This window comes from Natrix helvetica (assembly GCF_964273705.1).
Source record: "Natrix helvetica genome assembly, chromosome: Z".
Classification (NCBI taxonomy): domain Eukaryota; kingdom Metazoa; phylum Chordata; class Lepidosauria; order Squamata; family Natricidae; genus Natrix; species Natrix helvetica.
In genome coordinates, this window is record NC_138554.1 from 7,850,206 (window position 1) to 7,865,167 (window position 14,962).

Here is a 14,962-nt window from a genome sequence, read left to right on the forward strand (position 1 = left end):
GGTGATGAAACACCACAAGAGACGCCTAGAGAGTCGTTGGAGATCCTCCCGTTCCGAATTTGACCGAGCACAGGTACGAGCATATTTGAAGACGTACCTTGTGGCATTAAGAGCGGCCAAACGTCAACATTGTGCCACTCTTATTGCGTCTGCAGATAACCGCCCTGCTGCCCTGTTTCGGGTGACCCGTTCCCTCTTGTTTGAGAGACCACGGGAAGCCCCACTACAGGGCAGAGCAGAGGAGTTTGGGAATTATCTACAGGACAAAGTCGCTCAAATCCGGATGGGATGGACCCCTTTCAGTGATTCAGTAGAGACGCCCGTTGCGAGTCTTGAGGGACCGCTTTGGGAGGAGTTTGACTCGGTTGCCATCGAGGATTTGGACAGGTTGCGTGGACGTCTGCGACCTACCACATGTTTATTGGACCCGTGTCCCTCCTGGCTTGTACTGGCATCCTGGGAGGTTACGCGCGACTGGCTCCTGGGCCTGGTGAACGCCTCGTTGGGTGAGGGTTCTCTACCGGCCGCCTTGAAAGAGGCGGTGGTGAGGCCCCTGCTCAAGAAGCCTTCCCTGGACCCAACGGACCTAGTCAATTATCGTCCAGTCTCCAACCTTCCTTTTTTAGCGAAGGTTGTAGAGAGTGTGGTAGCACAGCAGTTCCCACGCCACCTGGAGGAAAATGATTATCTAGACCCACGCCAGTCCGGCTTCCGACCCGGGCACAGCACAGAGACGGCCTTGGTCGCATTGGTTGATGATCTCTGGAGGGCCAGAGATAGGGGTTGTTCCTCTATCCTGGTCCTATTAGATCTCTCGGCGGCGTTCGATACCATCGACCATGGTATCCTGTTGCACCGGCTAGAGGGGCTGGGAGTCAGGGGCACCGTCTTACGGTGGTTTGGCTCCTACCTCTCTGATCGGACGCAACGTGTGTTGACAGGGGAGCAGAGTTCGACCCGGAGGCCACTCACATGTGGAGTGCCACAGGGATCGGTACTCTCGCCTCTCCTGTTCAACACATATATGAAACCGCTGGGCGAGATCATCCGTGGTTTTGGGGTGGGATATCATCTGTATGCTGATGATACTCAGCTATACATTTCCACCCCGAACCACCCCAATGAGGCCGTCGAAATAATGTCCCGGTGTCTGGAGGCCGTACGGGTCTGGATGGATGGCAACCGACTAAAACTCAACCCTTCCAAGACGGAGTGGCTGTGGCTTCCGGCCTCCCGGTTCAACCAGGTGTTTCCATCTCTGGCCATTGGGGGCGTCCAACTAGCCCCCATGGAACAGGTGCGCAATTTGGGCGTCCTCCTGGATGCCCGGCTGTCCATGGATAACCATGTAACAGCCGTGGCAAGGGGGGCGTTCCATCAGGTCCGCCTGATGCGCCAATTGCGCCCCTTATTGGACCGGGATGCCCTACGCACAGTCACCCATGCGCTAGTGACGTCTCGCCTGGATTACTGCAATACTCTCTAAATGGGGCTTCCCTTGAGATGCACTCGGAGACTACAGTTGGTCCAGAACGCGGCCGCGCGGGTGATTATGGGGAGGACGAGGTACTCCCCTGTAACACCTCTCCTGCGCGAGCTGCACTGGCTTCCTGTGGTCTACCGAGTGCGTTTCAAGGTTTTGATTATGATCTTTAAAGCGCTTCATGGCACAGGGCCTAGTTATATGCAGGATCGCATCCTGCCCCACACATCCCTACGACCAATTCGCTCACACAGAGAGGGACTTCTCCGGGTGCCGTCCGCCAAACAGTGCCGGGGGGCGACACCCAGGAGCAGAGCCTTCTCTGTGGTGGGCCCAGCCCTGTGGAATGACCTCCCCCGTGACATCAGGATTACTTCCGATCTCCGCTCCTTCCGTGTACAGCTGAAGACCCACCTCTTTCAATTATCTGGCCTGGCTCAATCGTAATTATTCTTATTCCTCCTAACTGTTTTTAAATTGTATTTTAAACGTTAAATTTTAATTCTATATTGGGTTTTTATAATTGGGGTATTTTAATGCGGGTCTTTTAACTGTTTATATGATGTAAATTGTTTACCTCCTCCGAGTCCGTGTTTGTGTATCTGTATGTATGTTCTGTATGTACGCCTATGTGTTTTATATATTTTATGTGTTTTATATGCCCCATTGTACGCCGCCCCGAGTCCTACTTGGAAAGGGAGCGGCTAATAAATTCAAACTTATTATTATTATTATTATTATTATTATTATTATTATTATTATTATTATTATTATTATTATTATTATTATTATTATTATTATTATTATGGAGATCCTCAGTTATCCAGATCATGTGTCAGGGGTCCAAGTAACAACCCCAAAGCAATCAAAACACTGAGGCCTCGAGTTTCCTCAAAGAATATATTTAGTTGGGATGTTGTATTGGCCCAGCTGGTGAAAACCCAACTTTGAAGGACCCAGGATTTCCCCCACCCAAATGAAAGTCCAAAGCCCCTGGCCTCCAGGTCATAGGTCCATCAAATGGTCCAATCAGGTCACCGCCCCAACTCCAGTTGGCAATGCTCCATGCCCTTCCACCACCTGGTCGAGCATCCTTGGCACCCATGAGAAAGAATGGAATATTGGCTACCCATCCCTCAGCTCTCTCTACCTCACGACTAATGTTCCCACAGCTCCACCCAGCCTCTCTGTGGAAGCCCTAAAGGTGTCGACAAAATGGCTTCAGGGCTACCCTGGTTGTCTCCCGGGTCCTTTTTTCAAAGGGCAACTGGTTTTTCTTGGTTTGACTTGAAGAGGTTTCACTTTTCATCTAAGAAGCTTCTTCAGTTCTGACTGAAGGGTGGAGAACGGTCATTTATATCCTTTGGAGACATCTGGTCATTAGCACAGCCAAGAGGCCTCAAGGACTCTCAGACAGAGAGCTAATAACCAGATGACTACAAGGAATATATAGTAAATCCTTCCATTTTCACCATCCAGTGGAGAAAAATCTCATCAGCGAACACATATGAAGCATTTGGGTTATATAAAACCCAAATGGGGAAATGAAAACAAAATTGTCACCAAAGTTGGCAAAAAATCCAAAGTTTTTTAAATTAATTATCTATCCCTCCACATCTCTTGTCTGGCAGCTTGTCTGTCTGTCTGTCTCTGTTTCTAAATATCTGTCTGACTCTCTCTCTCTCTCTCTCTCTCTCTCTCTCTCTCTCTCTCTCTCTCTCTCTCAATATTTGTCTTCTATCAATCATTCATCTATTTTCTATCATCTATCATCTGATCAACTATTGATCATCTATCCATCCATCACCAATTATCTACATTTATCTATTTTCTATCTAGCACCAATTATCTATCATTTATCTATTTTCTATTTTCTATCGTCTAGCATCTGATCAACTATCCATCATCCATCCATCCATCCATCCATCACCAATTATCTATCCTTCATCTATTTTCTATTATCCATCCAGCTATCCATCCATCCATCCAGCTATCTATCTATCTATCTATCTATCTATCTATCTATCTATCATCTATCTATCTATCTATCTATCTATCTATCTATCTATCTATCTATCTATCTATCATCTATCTATCTATCTATCTATCTATCTATCTATCTATCTATCTATCTATCTATCTATCTACCTACCTACCTACCTACCTACCTACCTACCTACCTACCTACCTACCTACCTACCTACCTATCTATCTATCTATCTATCTATCTATCTATCTATCTATCTATCTATCTATATCATCTATCTATCTATCTATCTATCTATCTATCTATCTATCTATCTATCTATCTATCTATCTATCTATCTATCTATCTATCCTACGTAGAAGGAGAGTTTTATATAAACCCACATATATCTATTTATAGGACTGAAGTCCAGGCTCCATTTTTACCCATTCCATCACAAAGTGATTTAAGACAACTATATAGAAGGATTATTTTATTGTCTGTGTATGTGTGTGCTTGTGCATGTACGTACCGTTACTGAAACAAGGCACAATAATTGTTTATAAGTTTGCATTAATGTACACCATTTGTGGAATTACGTATTTATTTGTTTGTTAAATTTATTTGTTGAATATGTTGCCACGGGCTTACTCTAATTGGCTTATAACAGTAAAAGTAGCTACAGATGTAACAATAGCAACATGATAAAGCAATAACAAGAAAAATATAAGAACGGTGATATGAATTAAAGAGATAGGCAGAGGGGGGGCAGGAAGCACAGGGGGAGATGGGGGTCAAATAATAAGTTCAATATCCACCTCAAGTAAGTTAGGCCAATTTTATACATTTGGATTTAATGGACAACCAGATTCAAGTCAAACATAGAACATGTGATTTCTTAATCAGAGAACTTCCAAAGATGAATTCTTGGGTGATAATCCATCTCCTCATATAATAGAATAACAGAGTTGGAAGGGAGATTGGAGGTCTTCTAGTCCAACCTCCTTATCAGGCAGGAAACCTTACACCATTTAAGACAAATGATTGTCCAATCTCTTCTTAAAAACTTCCAGTGTTGGAGCATTCACAACTTCTGGAGGCAAGTTGTTCCAGTGATTAATTGTTCTAACTGTCATGGAAATTTCTCCTTACTTCTGGGTTAGTTGTCTCCTTGATTCGTTTCCATCCATTGCTTCTTGTATGGCCTTCAGGGAATTTGAATAATAAGTCAGCCCCCACTTCTTGGTAGGGGCCCCTGAGATATTGGAAGACGGCTATCATGTCACTCCTGGTACTTCTTTTCCTGAAACTAAACATGCCCAAATGCAACACCCATTCTTGACCTCCCTAATCACATTTGTTGCTCTTCACTGTACTCTTTCTTGAGTCTCAACATCTTTTTTTTTTAACATCTCAGTAAATTTAGCCTCCTTCCGAATGGCTATTGAGGGGTTCAGATTTGTCCAACCGTGTTCTCTTCATTAACATTTCATCCCACCTCTTCCCAACGCAAACATGACTGTGTCCATCCTAGTCTTGATTTCACAAATACACCAATTCCTTTTTTATACACTCACCCTTAGGATGCAGGGCTGAGCCCAATGGCGGTTTGGAATGGTGGCCAATTGCCACCTTCAATCGTGGAACCCAAGATCTTTGGGAAGGTGTTATCCGTGTGAATGTAATAGTGGGGCAATTAAATGCCAAGGAGCATTGATTCTTTGACAGCTGCATGGGAAGGCAACATAGACAGAGCCATCGTGAGTGGAAACATTCTTGAAAAATAAATTTGGAACTATCAATGTGACGTTTATGGGATGGACCAAGGAAAAGAGGAAGCTTGTTAAAGCAAAAAGGCCAACGTAGAAATAAGGTGAAGTTTTCTGACAGTAAAAACTAGTGGCATTTGGAATAAACTGGCTCTCTGAGTTTTGGGTGCTCCATCAGTAGAGGTTTTCATGAATAGACTGGACAACCTTTTGACTGGAATGGGATAAGATCACTTGCCTTGAGCAGAGGGTTGGACTAAAAGACCTCCGAAGTCACTTCTATCTCTACAACTCACGATTCTAAAAGATTCTGGTGTCCCAAGTAAATTCTCTTTCCTCTACTCCCAACTTTGAAAAATCTCTCTCTACTCTTAGGATTTAGGGGAAAAGAAAGAGATACAAAATCGCCATATGAGGCTTATTAGATGATACTAATTTAACAGAAAGACCTCATTTTTTCAGACCCCTCAGTGCTGGACAACGTCAATGGATATTCCACAAAATTAGAAGGTTCAACCATAGAGCTTTGGCCATAGGAAATGCTATTCCAAAGCACCAAATAACTGTATATTTTTTCATCTCTTTGAACAAGAGATCAAGCTATACCAAGTCCAGAAGGAACAGTGTGCTCAGGTTTTCCTTGGACCTTTCATAAAGACTGCAACCTGTTTCAACAGATCTTTGAAGGCTTCCTGAACTGGTTGGTTTCTCAAGCTGTAGATGAAAGGATTGAGCAAAGGGGAAACAATCGTGTTGAGAATGGCCACGTTTTTGCCAAACTCCACTTTGTTTGCCTGGGATGGGCTGATATAAAGGAAGATGCAGCTCCCGTAAGTGATGGACACCACAATGAAGTGAGAGGCACAGGTGGAAAAAGCTTTCTTTCTCCCTGAAGCAAATGGGATAGTCCAGATGGTTTTAATTATGTTGATGTAGGAAGCCACTGAAATGCTCAAACTCCCCAGCACAGAAAATACAATGGTGACGAACATAAAAAGTTGAAGAAATCCCGTGTCCCCACATAGGAGTTGGATCAATGGTGTGTAGTCACAGAAGAAATGGTCCAGGATGTTTGAGTTGCACATTGGGAACTGTAGGAAGGTCACAGAAGGACCGATGATGAGTAGGAAGCCTCCAATCCAGCAACAGAAAACCAGCAAGGTGCATAAACTCTTTTGCATGATGGATGGGTAGCGTAAGGGGTTACAGATGGCCAGGTATCGATCGTAGGACATGACAGCCAAGAGTAAGAACTCTGTGTGCCCCAGATGGAGGAGGAGGAGCTTCCGGAGGGAATGGAGGTTTACCTCTGAGCTCCGTTCACGCGGAGCTCTCTTTCGGGCTGGGGATGCTGCCGACCTTCTTTTTCATCCCGAGGGTCGGAACTCCTGTTGGCTGACCACCCTGCCTTCTGCCTGGGACCCGAATTGGCCCGTCTGGTTGCCTGGTTGCCCGGGCAGGAGCGAGGGAGATGGCGCACCAGCTGGTGCGGGGCGGAGCGGAGCGGAGAAGCGGCAAGGCCTTGAATGGGGGGGCGGAGGAGGCCGGAGAACGATTGGAAGGCGGCGGCGATCCAATGAACAGAATTAAGGATCCAAAGAGCCGGGACGGGATGGCGGCGACCCAGGGAGAGCCAAGGGAGAGTCGAGAGTCGTGGGAGAGCCGAGCGGTCCGAATTGCGCCGGTCTTGGTGAACTCAGACCGGCGGGAGGGCCGCGGAGAGGAGAATAAGGCCCGGATGGAGCCCGAGGCGCCGGAGGGAAGAAGGAAAATAGAGCGAGGCCTGAGGCGCCAGAGGGAGTGGAAAAAACAGAAGGTAGGCCACAGGCAGGCCGTGGGGAGGTCGGAACACTTCTCCAGGCCCAAAAACGGCCGAGGGTTGTTGGACAGATCGAGGACTATCAATGATTGGTGCTGAAGGCAGGCCACGGGGACAGAGGCGCTGGAGCACAGGCCATGGACTTAATGGTACATCAGAGGCCTGTGCGGAGGGTTGCCCTGTACCCCCCCCCGTGCGATTACAACCCCCCTCACTCATCTAGGGCTACCTATTTCTACCACCCACTGTGGCCTTCGTCTCAGTTCCAGCCCAAGCTTCCATATTCACCAGCTGGTTATTATTATTATTATTAACCCATCATCTTCATCTACGATGTAGACTATTTCCATCTGCCTATCTCTACCAGGACTATTTCATCCGTTTCATCTGGATGTATGTGGTTTTGGCTAACTTACATTAACATCTACAGCACCCACTTGATGAGCGCTGGCCCTTTATTATGCTTTATTCGAGAGTAGACCTGCTGCTACTGCGAGAGTCCCCCCTCTCGCAGCTATGGCCTCCAGCCCTTTCAAGGGCCCACCTCGAGGACGGGTTTGTTAACCCAGAGAGGTGGAGGAAGCGTGCATTAAGGGGTTTTTTAGTTAATTGTTTTTTAAAATGTGTAAAGGGTTTTAAGGGTGGGGGGGGGAAGGACCAGATCAGGAGTGATAGTAGAGCCAGGCAATTAGGTGTGGTCGAAAGAGGAAGGAATGGAGCGGGTGAGGTAAGGGAGGATAACATTCCATTACAGGGCTCTTTGATACCAACGGTCGTGGGGAGGGGCAGGTGCGAGGACACATTAAGAACGCGCAGTCGGTTGGGAGACCGGGGTTTTTGGTCATTCCCGGTCGTTTGTACCAACCCCTGCATACTAGGTGGTCAGGTTCCACAGGCCCAAGGCCTGAGACTGCTGTTATGCAACGCGAGGTCCGTTGTCAATAAGGCCCCCCTCATTCATGATCTTATTTTGGAGGGGGAGCCGGACCTCGCAGGAATAACCGAGACCTGGTTGGGCTCCGAGGGAGGTTTACCCCTCGTTGAATTGTGCCCACCAGGTTATCGAGCATTTCATCAGCCTCGGGCCCAGGGGAGGGGCGGCGGGGTGGCAGTGATTATTCGGGAAGACCTTGAGCCGAGAGAGTTCACCGTGCCACAGACATCCGGGTGTGAGTCCCTTGTTGTGAGATGGGGCCCAGGGAGGCAGTTGGGCCTGCTGATAGTATACCTGGCTCCTCGCTATACATCAGCGGCCCTGCCTGAACTCCTTGAGCTGATCTCATCGGTGGCGATTGAGACCCCCAACCTTATAGTGATGGGGGATTTCAATCTGCCGTCGATGGGTGAAGCGTCTGAGGGGGTTCGGGAGTTCATGGCTTCCATGACAGCCATGGACCTGACCCAGTTAATTCAGGGCCCTACTCACGAGGGAGGTCACACGCTGGACCTTGTTTTTGTCTCAGGCCGGTGGATGAGTGATCAGGGAATAGGGGACTTAGCCATTACTCCCCTGTCATGGTCGGATCACTATCTTCTCCGGCTGGACTTCCCTGGTGCTACCCCACACCGCGAGGAGGCGGAACCGGAAGGTATTAGATGGTTCCGCCCCAAGCGCCTGTTGGAACCGGATAGGTTCCAGACGGAGCTTGGGCCACCTCCTGTGGATTTGACCCGCCCCCGAGTGGAGGACCTGGTAGACGCATGGAATAGTGCGACTACCGGGGCCCTGGACCGGGTGGCGCCTTTGCGGCCTCTCCTACGGCGACGAACCACCCTGGCTCCCTGGTTTACCGAGGAGCTAAGGGTGATGAAACGCCAAAGGAGACGCCTAGAGAGTCGTTGGAGATCCTCTCGTTCCGAATCTGACCGAGCACAGGCACGAGCCTACTTGAGGACGTACCTTGTGGCATTAAGAGCGGCCAAACGTCAACATTGCGCCGCCCTTATTGCGTCTGCAGATAACCGCCCTGCCGCCTTGTTTCGGGTGACTCGCTCCCTCTTGTTTGAGAGGCCGCGGGAAGCCCCTTTACAGGGTAGAGCACAGGAGTTTGGGAAATATCTACATGACAAAGTCGCTCAAATCCGGATGGGATGGACCCCCTTCAGTGGTTCAGTAGAGACGCCCGTGGCGAGTCTTGAGGGTCCGCTTTGGGAGGAGTTTGATTCGGTTGCCATCGAGGATTTGGACAGGTTGCGTGGACGTCTGCGACCCACCACATGTTTATTGGACCCATGTCCCTCCTGGCTTGTACTGGCATCCTGGGAGGTTACACGTGACTGGCTCCTGGTCCTAGTGAACACTTCGTTGGGTGAGGGGTCTCTACCAGCCGCCTTGAAAGAGGCGGTGGTGAGACCCCTGCTCAAGAAGTCTTCCCTGGACCCGACGGACCTAGTCAATTACCGTCCAGTCTCCAACCTTCCTTTTTTAGCGAAGGTTGTAGAGAGTGTGGTGGTACAGCAGTTCCCACGCCACCTGGAGGAAAATGATTATCTAGACCCGCGCCAGTCCGGCTTCCGACCCGGGCACAGCACGGAGACGGCCTTGGTCGCATTGGTGGATGATCTCTGGCGGGCCAGAGATAGGGGTTGTTCCTCTATCCTGGTCCTATTAGACCTCTCGGCGGCTTTCGATACCATCGACCATGGTATCCTGTTGCACCGGCTGGAGGGGCTGGGAGTCAGGGGCACCGTTTTACGGTGGTTTGGCTCCTACCTCACTGACCGGACGCAACATGTGTTGGCAGGGGAGCAGAGATCGACCCGGAGGCCTCTCACATGTGGAGTGCCACAGGGTTCGGTACTCTCGCCTCTCCTGTTCAACACATACATGAAACCGCTGGGCGAGATCATCCGTGGTTTTGGGGTGGGATATCATCTGTATGCTGATGACACTCAGCTATACATCTCCACCCCAAACCACCCCAATGAGGCCATCGAAGTGATGTCCCGGTGTTTGGAGGCCGTACGGATCTGGATGGATGGCAACCGACTGAAACTCAACCCTTCCAAGACGGAGTGGCTGTGGCTTCCGGCGCCCCGGTTCAACCAGGTGTTTCCATCTCTGGACATTGGGGGCGTGCAATTAGCCCCTATGGAACAGGTGCGCAATTTGGGCGTCCTCCTGGATGCCCGGCTGTCCATGGATGACCATGTAACAGCCGTGGCAAGGGGGGCGTTCCATCAGGTTCGCCTGATGCGCCAATTGCGCCCCTTATTGGACCGGGATGCCCTACGCACAGTCACCCATGCGCTGGTGACGTCTCGCCTGGACTACTGCAATGCTCTCTACATGGGGCTTCCTTTGAGATGCACTCGGAGACTACAGTTGGTCCAGAACGCGGCCGCGCGGGTGATCATGGGGAGGACTAGATTCTCCCCTGTAACACCTCTCCTGCGCAAGCTGCACTGGCTTCCTGTGGTCTTCCGAGTGCGTTTCAAGGTCTTGATTATGATCTTTAAAGCGCTTCATGGCACAGGGCCTAGTTACATGCAGGATCGCATCCTGCCCCACACATCCCTACGACCAATCCGCTCTCACAGAGAGGGACTTCTCCGGGTGCCGACCGCCAAACAGTGTCGGGGGGCGACACCCAGGAGCAGAGCCTTCTCTGTGATGGGCCCAGCCCTGTGGAATGACCTCCCCCGGGACATCAGGATTACTTCCGATCTCCGCTCCTTCCGTGTACAACTGAAAACCCACCTCTTCCAACTATCTGGCCTGGCTCAACCGTAATTTTCTCGTACCCCTCCTGACTGTCTGTTTTTTAACATTTTGAATTTGGATTGTACATGGGGTTTTATAATTAGGGTATTTTAATGGTTTTTAATTGTCTATGTATTGTATCTGTTAACCTCCTCCGAACATGTGTGTCTTTGTACTTATGTATGTCATGGATTTATGTAAATGTTATATGTTTTTTACTCCATTGTACGCCGCCCCGAGTCCTTTTCGGAAAGGGAGCGGCTAATAAATTTAAATTATTATTATTATAGATAAAAATACATGAAAGACTGTATCATGCAACCAACATAAGGAATGTTTTTGTGGCCCGTCAAAAGATGGGACAAAGTTTGGGGAATGACAGCAGTGGTAAATCCAATTTCCAAAACGGAAAAATTCCAGAGGAAGAAATACATAGGGGTCTGTAGCCGGTAGTCTATATTAGCCAGGACGATAATCACAGCATTTCCAGTTATTGTGGAAAAGTAGGCCAATAGAAGAATGACAAAAAACAGGAGCTGCAGCCTCCGACTATCTGTGAAGCCAATAAGTATGAACTCGTTGATTCTCGATTCGTTACTTTTCATGGTTACGATAGAACTCTGATCAGGAATTTAATAGAGGAAAACAATGATTCCACTTAGTATGAATATTCAGCTGAATAACTACACTCCTGCCTTGAAAAGGCTACTCTACGTATAGAAGTTGGATGTGATGCAATTTATTTAGATTAACAGTGTCCTGAAAATGACTTTTCCATCTCTGGTTCCACAACGTAATTCTTCTCTTTCTGGGGGACCTCATAATCTATAACATGGCATAGCAAAAAGAATAATAATAATTAAACCACTTAATGGTTTTAGAAGGTGTAAAATGCACCTAACAGCTTTACAAAATTCAGAAAAGGAATGCCAATAATGAAATGCAACATTTCAAATGGAGTTATATGAACTAAATTAAACAAATCCACCAGAAAAATGTTAATTGGAATTATTTCTACTTCAGCTTCCAATACCTTCAAAATGTGATTTTTATCCTGCACCACTGAAAGGGCATGGTTATATTTCAAATCTTATAGTAAAATCTTATGGAAGACTTTATGTACTTAAATGAGAATCTAGGACTTTTACTTCTAGATTACACATATGTTTTTTTTTTTTTTAATTTACCCATGTAGTCATATTTTTATCACTTACGTAGTAGAGCTGCATTGTTTTCAAGGTACTTCAGTCCAACTCTCTGCTTAAGCAGGATATCCTACACCATTTCAGACAACTGACTGTTTACTCATCTTCTCCTTTTAATCATCTCCTCATCTTTCCTCCTACCTTCTAGCATTGGTATCTCATCCTTTATCCCTTGTTGTTTATATCTTATGATTTATGACCTGTGACTTCCCATTTCCTTGCTGGTATGTACACCGAGAGCTTACATATCAGAGACAAATTCCTTGTGTGTCCAATTACCCCTGGCCAATAAAGAACATTCCTATTCTTATTTCTAAAAGAGTTCACGCAATTCATTGGCCTCCTAAGCTAAGACATCTTTGTGCTTCTAGGAAATTGGAAGACATACTCACGTTTTATATCTCTTCAGTCTTGGAGTGCTAAAATAGAGAAATATGGAATGATGGGGTTTTTAGAATCCTGGTGTCCATAGGTTTTTCTTCACCAAACATCAGTTGAAACCTTTATTTAAAAAAAACAACAACTGCTAAATGCTAGTGTTGTTCAGTTGACATGCACAAAAGAAAAGGTGAATGTGTGTGGTGATATGAAGGCAGCAGGTGTGATTCCATCAAAGAAATGCTTTCTTCTTGAGACCTGCAGAAGGCATCCAGGAGAAGCTGAGAAAAAGATGCATTTGCTTTAAGCAATGGAGAGAATGTTACATTGAGGTCCCTAATGGATTCTGTTAGGCATTCTTAGGGAAGGGGGAAGCAGTCTCTTGAGATACTTCTCCACAACTATAATCACCTCAAGGCTATAGAATCCAGAGAGAAACTTTTTGAGAACTTCCTCCTATAGATAATGAGCAAATCCTAATGTCCCTTCTTGAGTGGTAATCCTTCTTCATTGAACAATTTCAAAATTGGGGAATAGCCTGAAATCCAACAACATAGGCTCTGCCTCAGTTCTACTAAAGACCAGGGGTGGACTGCTAGAGGTCCACCCAGGTTTGGGATCACCCGTAGTTAATTTTATGGCTGGTTTGGAGAACCTCCAAATCCCACCCCTGGCTGGCCCCGCCCACCCTGACCCTCCCACCCCACTGTGCCCCTCCCAGGAATCTCACGCAATCCATTTTGGATGAGAGGTAAGTGCAGCGCCTGCGCGGAAGCTCAGGGAGGGGACAAGACGGACCTCCTGGAAGTTCTGGATGGCCGGAAATGGGCCCAATTCCTGACTCTTGAGGGCCTCCGGGTCCCAGTGGATACAGAAGCCTCTGGAGCTTGGAGAAAGTCAAAATGCCCCCCCACCTTGGTGAAGGAGGATGACTAGACATCACACACCATGGCCATTCCCACCCAGCAACCAGGCAGAGAACCCATTGCTGAAATGTTTGAAGTCCACCCCTGCCTGAAGACTCCTTTCACCTAACCCAAGACAGGTCTATGGAGATCCTCAGTTATCCAGATCATGTGTCAGGGGTCCAAGTATCAACCCCAAAGCAATCAAAACACTGAGGCCTCGAGTTTCCTCAAAGAATATATTTATTTGGGATGTCGTCTTGACCCAGCTGGTGAAAATCCAACTCTGAAGGACGCAGGATTTCCCCCACCCAAATCAAAGTCCAAAGCCCCTGCCCTCCAGGTCATAGGTCCATCAAATCAGGTCACCCTCCTAACTCCAGTTGGCAATGTTCGATGCCCTTCCAACACCTGGTCGAGCAACCTTGGCACCCATGAGAAAGAATGGGATATTGGCTACTCATCCCCCAGCTCTCTCTACCTCACAACTAATGTTCCCACAACTCCACCCGGCCTCACTGTGGAAGCCCTAAAGATGTTGACAAAATGGCTTCAGGTCTATCATGGTTGTCCCCCAGGTCCCTTTTTCAAAGGGCAACTGGATTTTCTTGGTTTGACTTGAAGAGGTTTCACTTTTCTTCAAAGAAGCTTCTTCAGTTCTGACTGAAGGGTGGAGAACGGTCATTTATATCCTTTGGAGACATCTGGTCATTAGCACAGCCAAGAGGCCTCAAGGACTCTCAGACAGAGTGCTAATAACCAGATGACTGCAAGGAATATATAGTAAATCCTTCGATTTTCACCATCCAGTGGAGAAAAATCTCATCAGCGGACAGATATGAAGCATTTGGGTAATATGAAACCCAAATGGGGAAATGAAAACAAAATTGTCAACAAAGTTGGTAAAAAACCCAAAGTTTTTAAAATTAATTATCTATCCCTCCACATCTCTTGTCTGCCAGCTTGTCTGTCTGTCTCTCTTTCTATCTATCTGTCTGTCTGTCTCTCTCTCTGTCTCTCTCTCAATATTTGTCTTCTATCAATCATTTATCTATTTTCTATCATCTAGCATCTGATCAACTATCGATCATCTATCCATCCATCACCAATTATCTATATTTATCTATTTTCTATCTAGCACCAATTTTCTATCATTTATCTACTTTCTATTTTCTATCATCTGGCATCTGATCAACTATCGATCATCCATTCACCCATCCATTACCAATTTTCTATCATTTATCTATTTTCTATTTTCTATCATCTAGCATCTGATCAACTATCCATCATCCATCCATCCATCACCAATTATCTATCCCCCATCTATTTTCTATTATCCATCCATCCATCCATCCATCCAGCTATCTATCTATCTATCTATCCATCCATCCATCCATCCATCCATCCATCCATCTATCTATCTATCTATCTATCTATCTATCCATCCATCCATCCATCCATCCATCCATCCAACCTAGCTATCCTACGTAGAAGGAGAGTTCTATATAAACCCACATATATCTATTTATAGGACTGAAGTCCAGGCTCCATTTTTACCCATTCCATCACAAAGTGATTTAAGGCAACTATATAGAAGGATTATTTTATTTTCTGTGTATGTGTGTGCTTGTGCATGTACGTACGGTTACTGAAACAAGGCACAAGAATTGTTTATAGGTTTGCATTAACGGACACCATTTGTGGAATTACGTATTTATTTGTTTGTTAAATTTA

General features: G+C 46.8%; 1 protein-coding gene across 1 annotated transcript; it reads right to left on the minus strand.

The window, feature by feature from the left end:
* Window positions 1-5,847: 5,847 nt before the first annotated feature.
* On the minus strand, window positions 5,848-6,453 carry LOC309401236 (olfactory receptor 6C3-like; the record flags this gene model as incomplete). The annotated part of the gene is made up of 1 exon (XM_081970305.1): window positions 5,848-6,453. One exon carries the CDS (start codon window positions 6,451-6,453, stop codon window positions 5,848-5,850), a length of 606 nt encoding a protein of 201 aa, XP_081826431.1.
* Window positions 6,454-14,962: the final 8,509 nt, after the last annotated feature.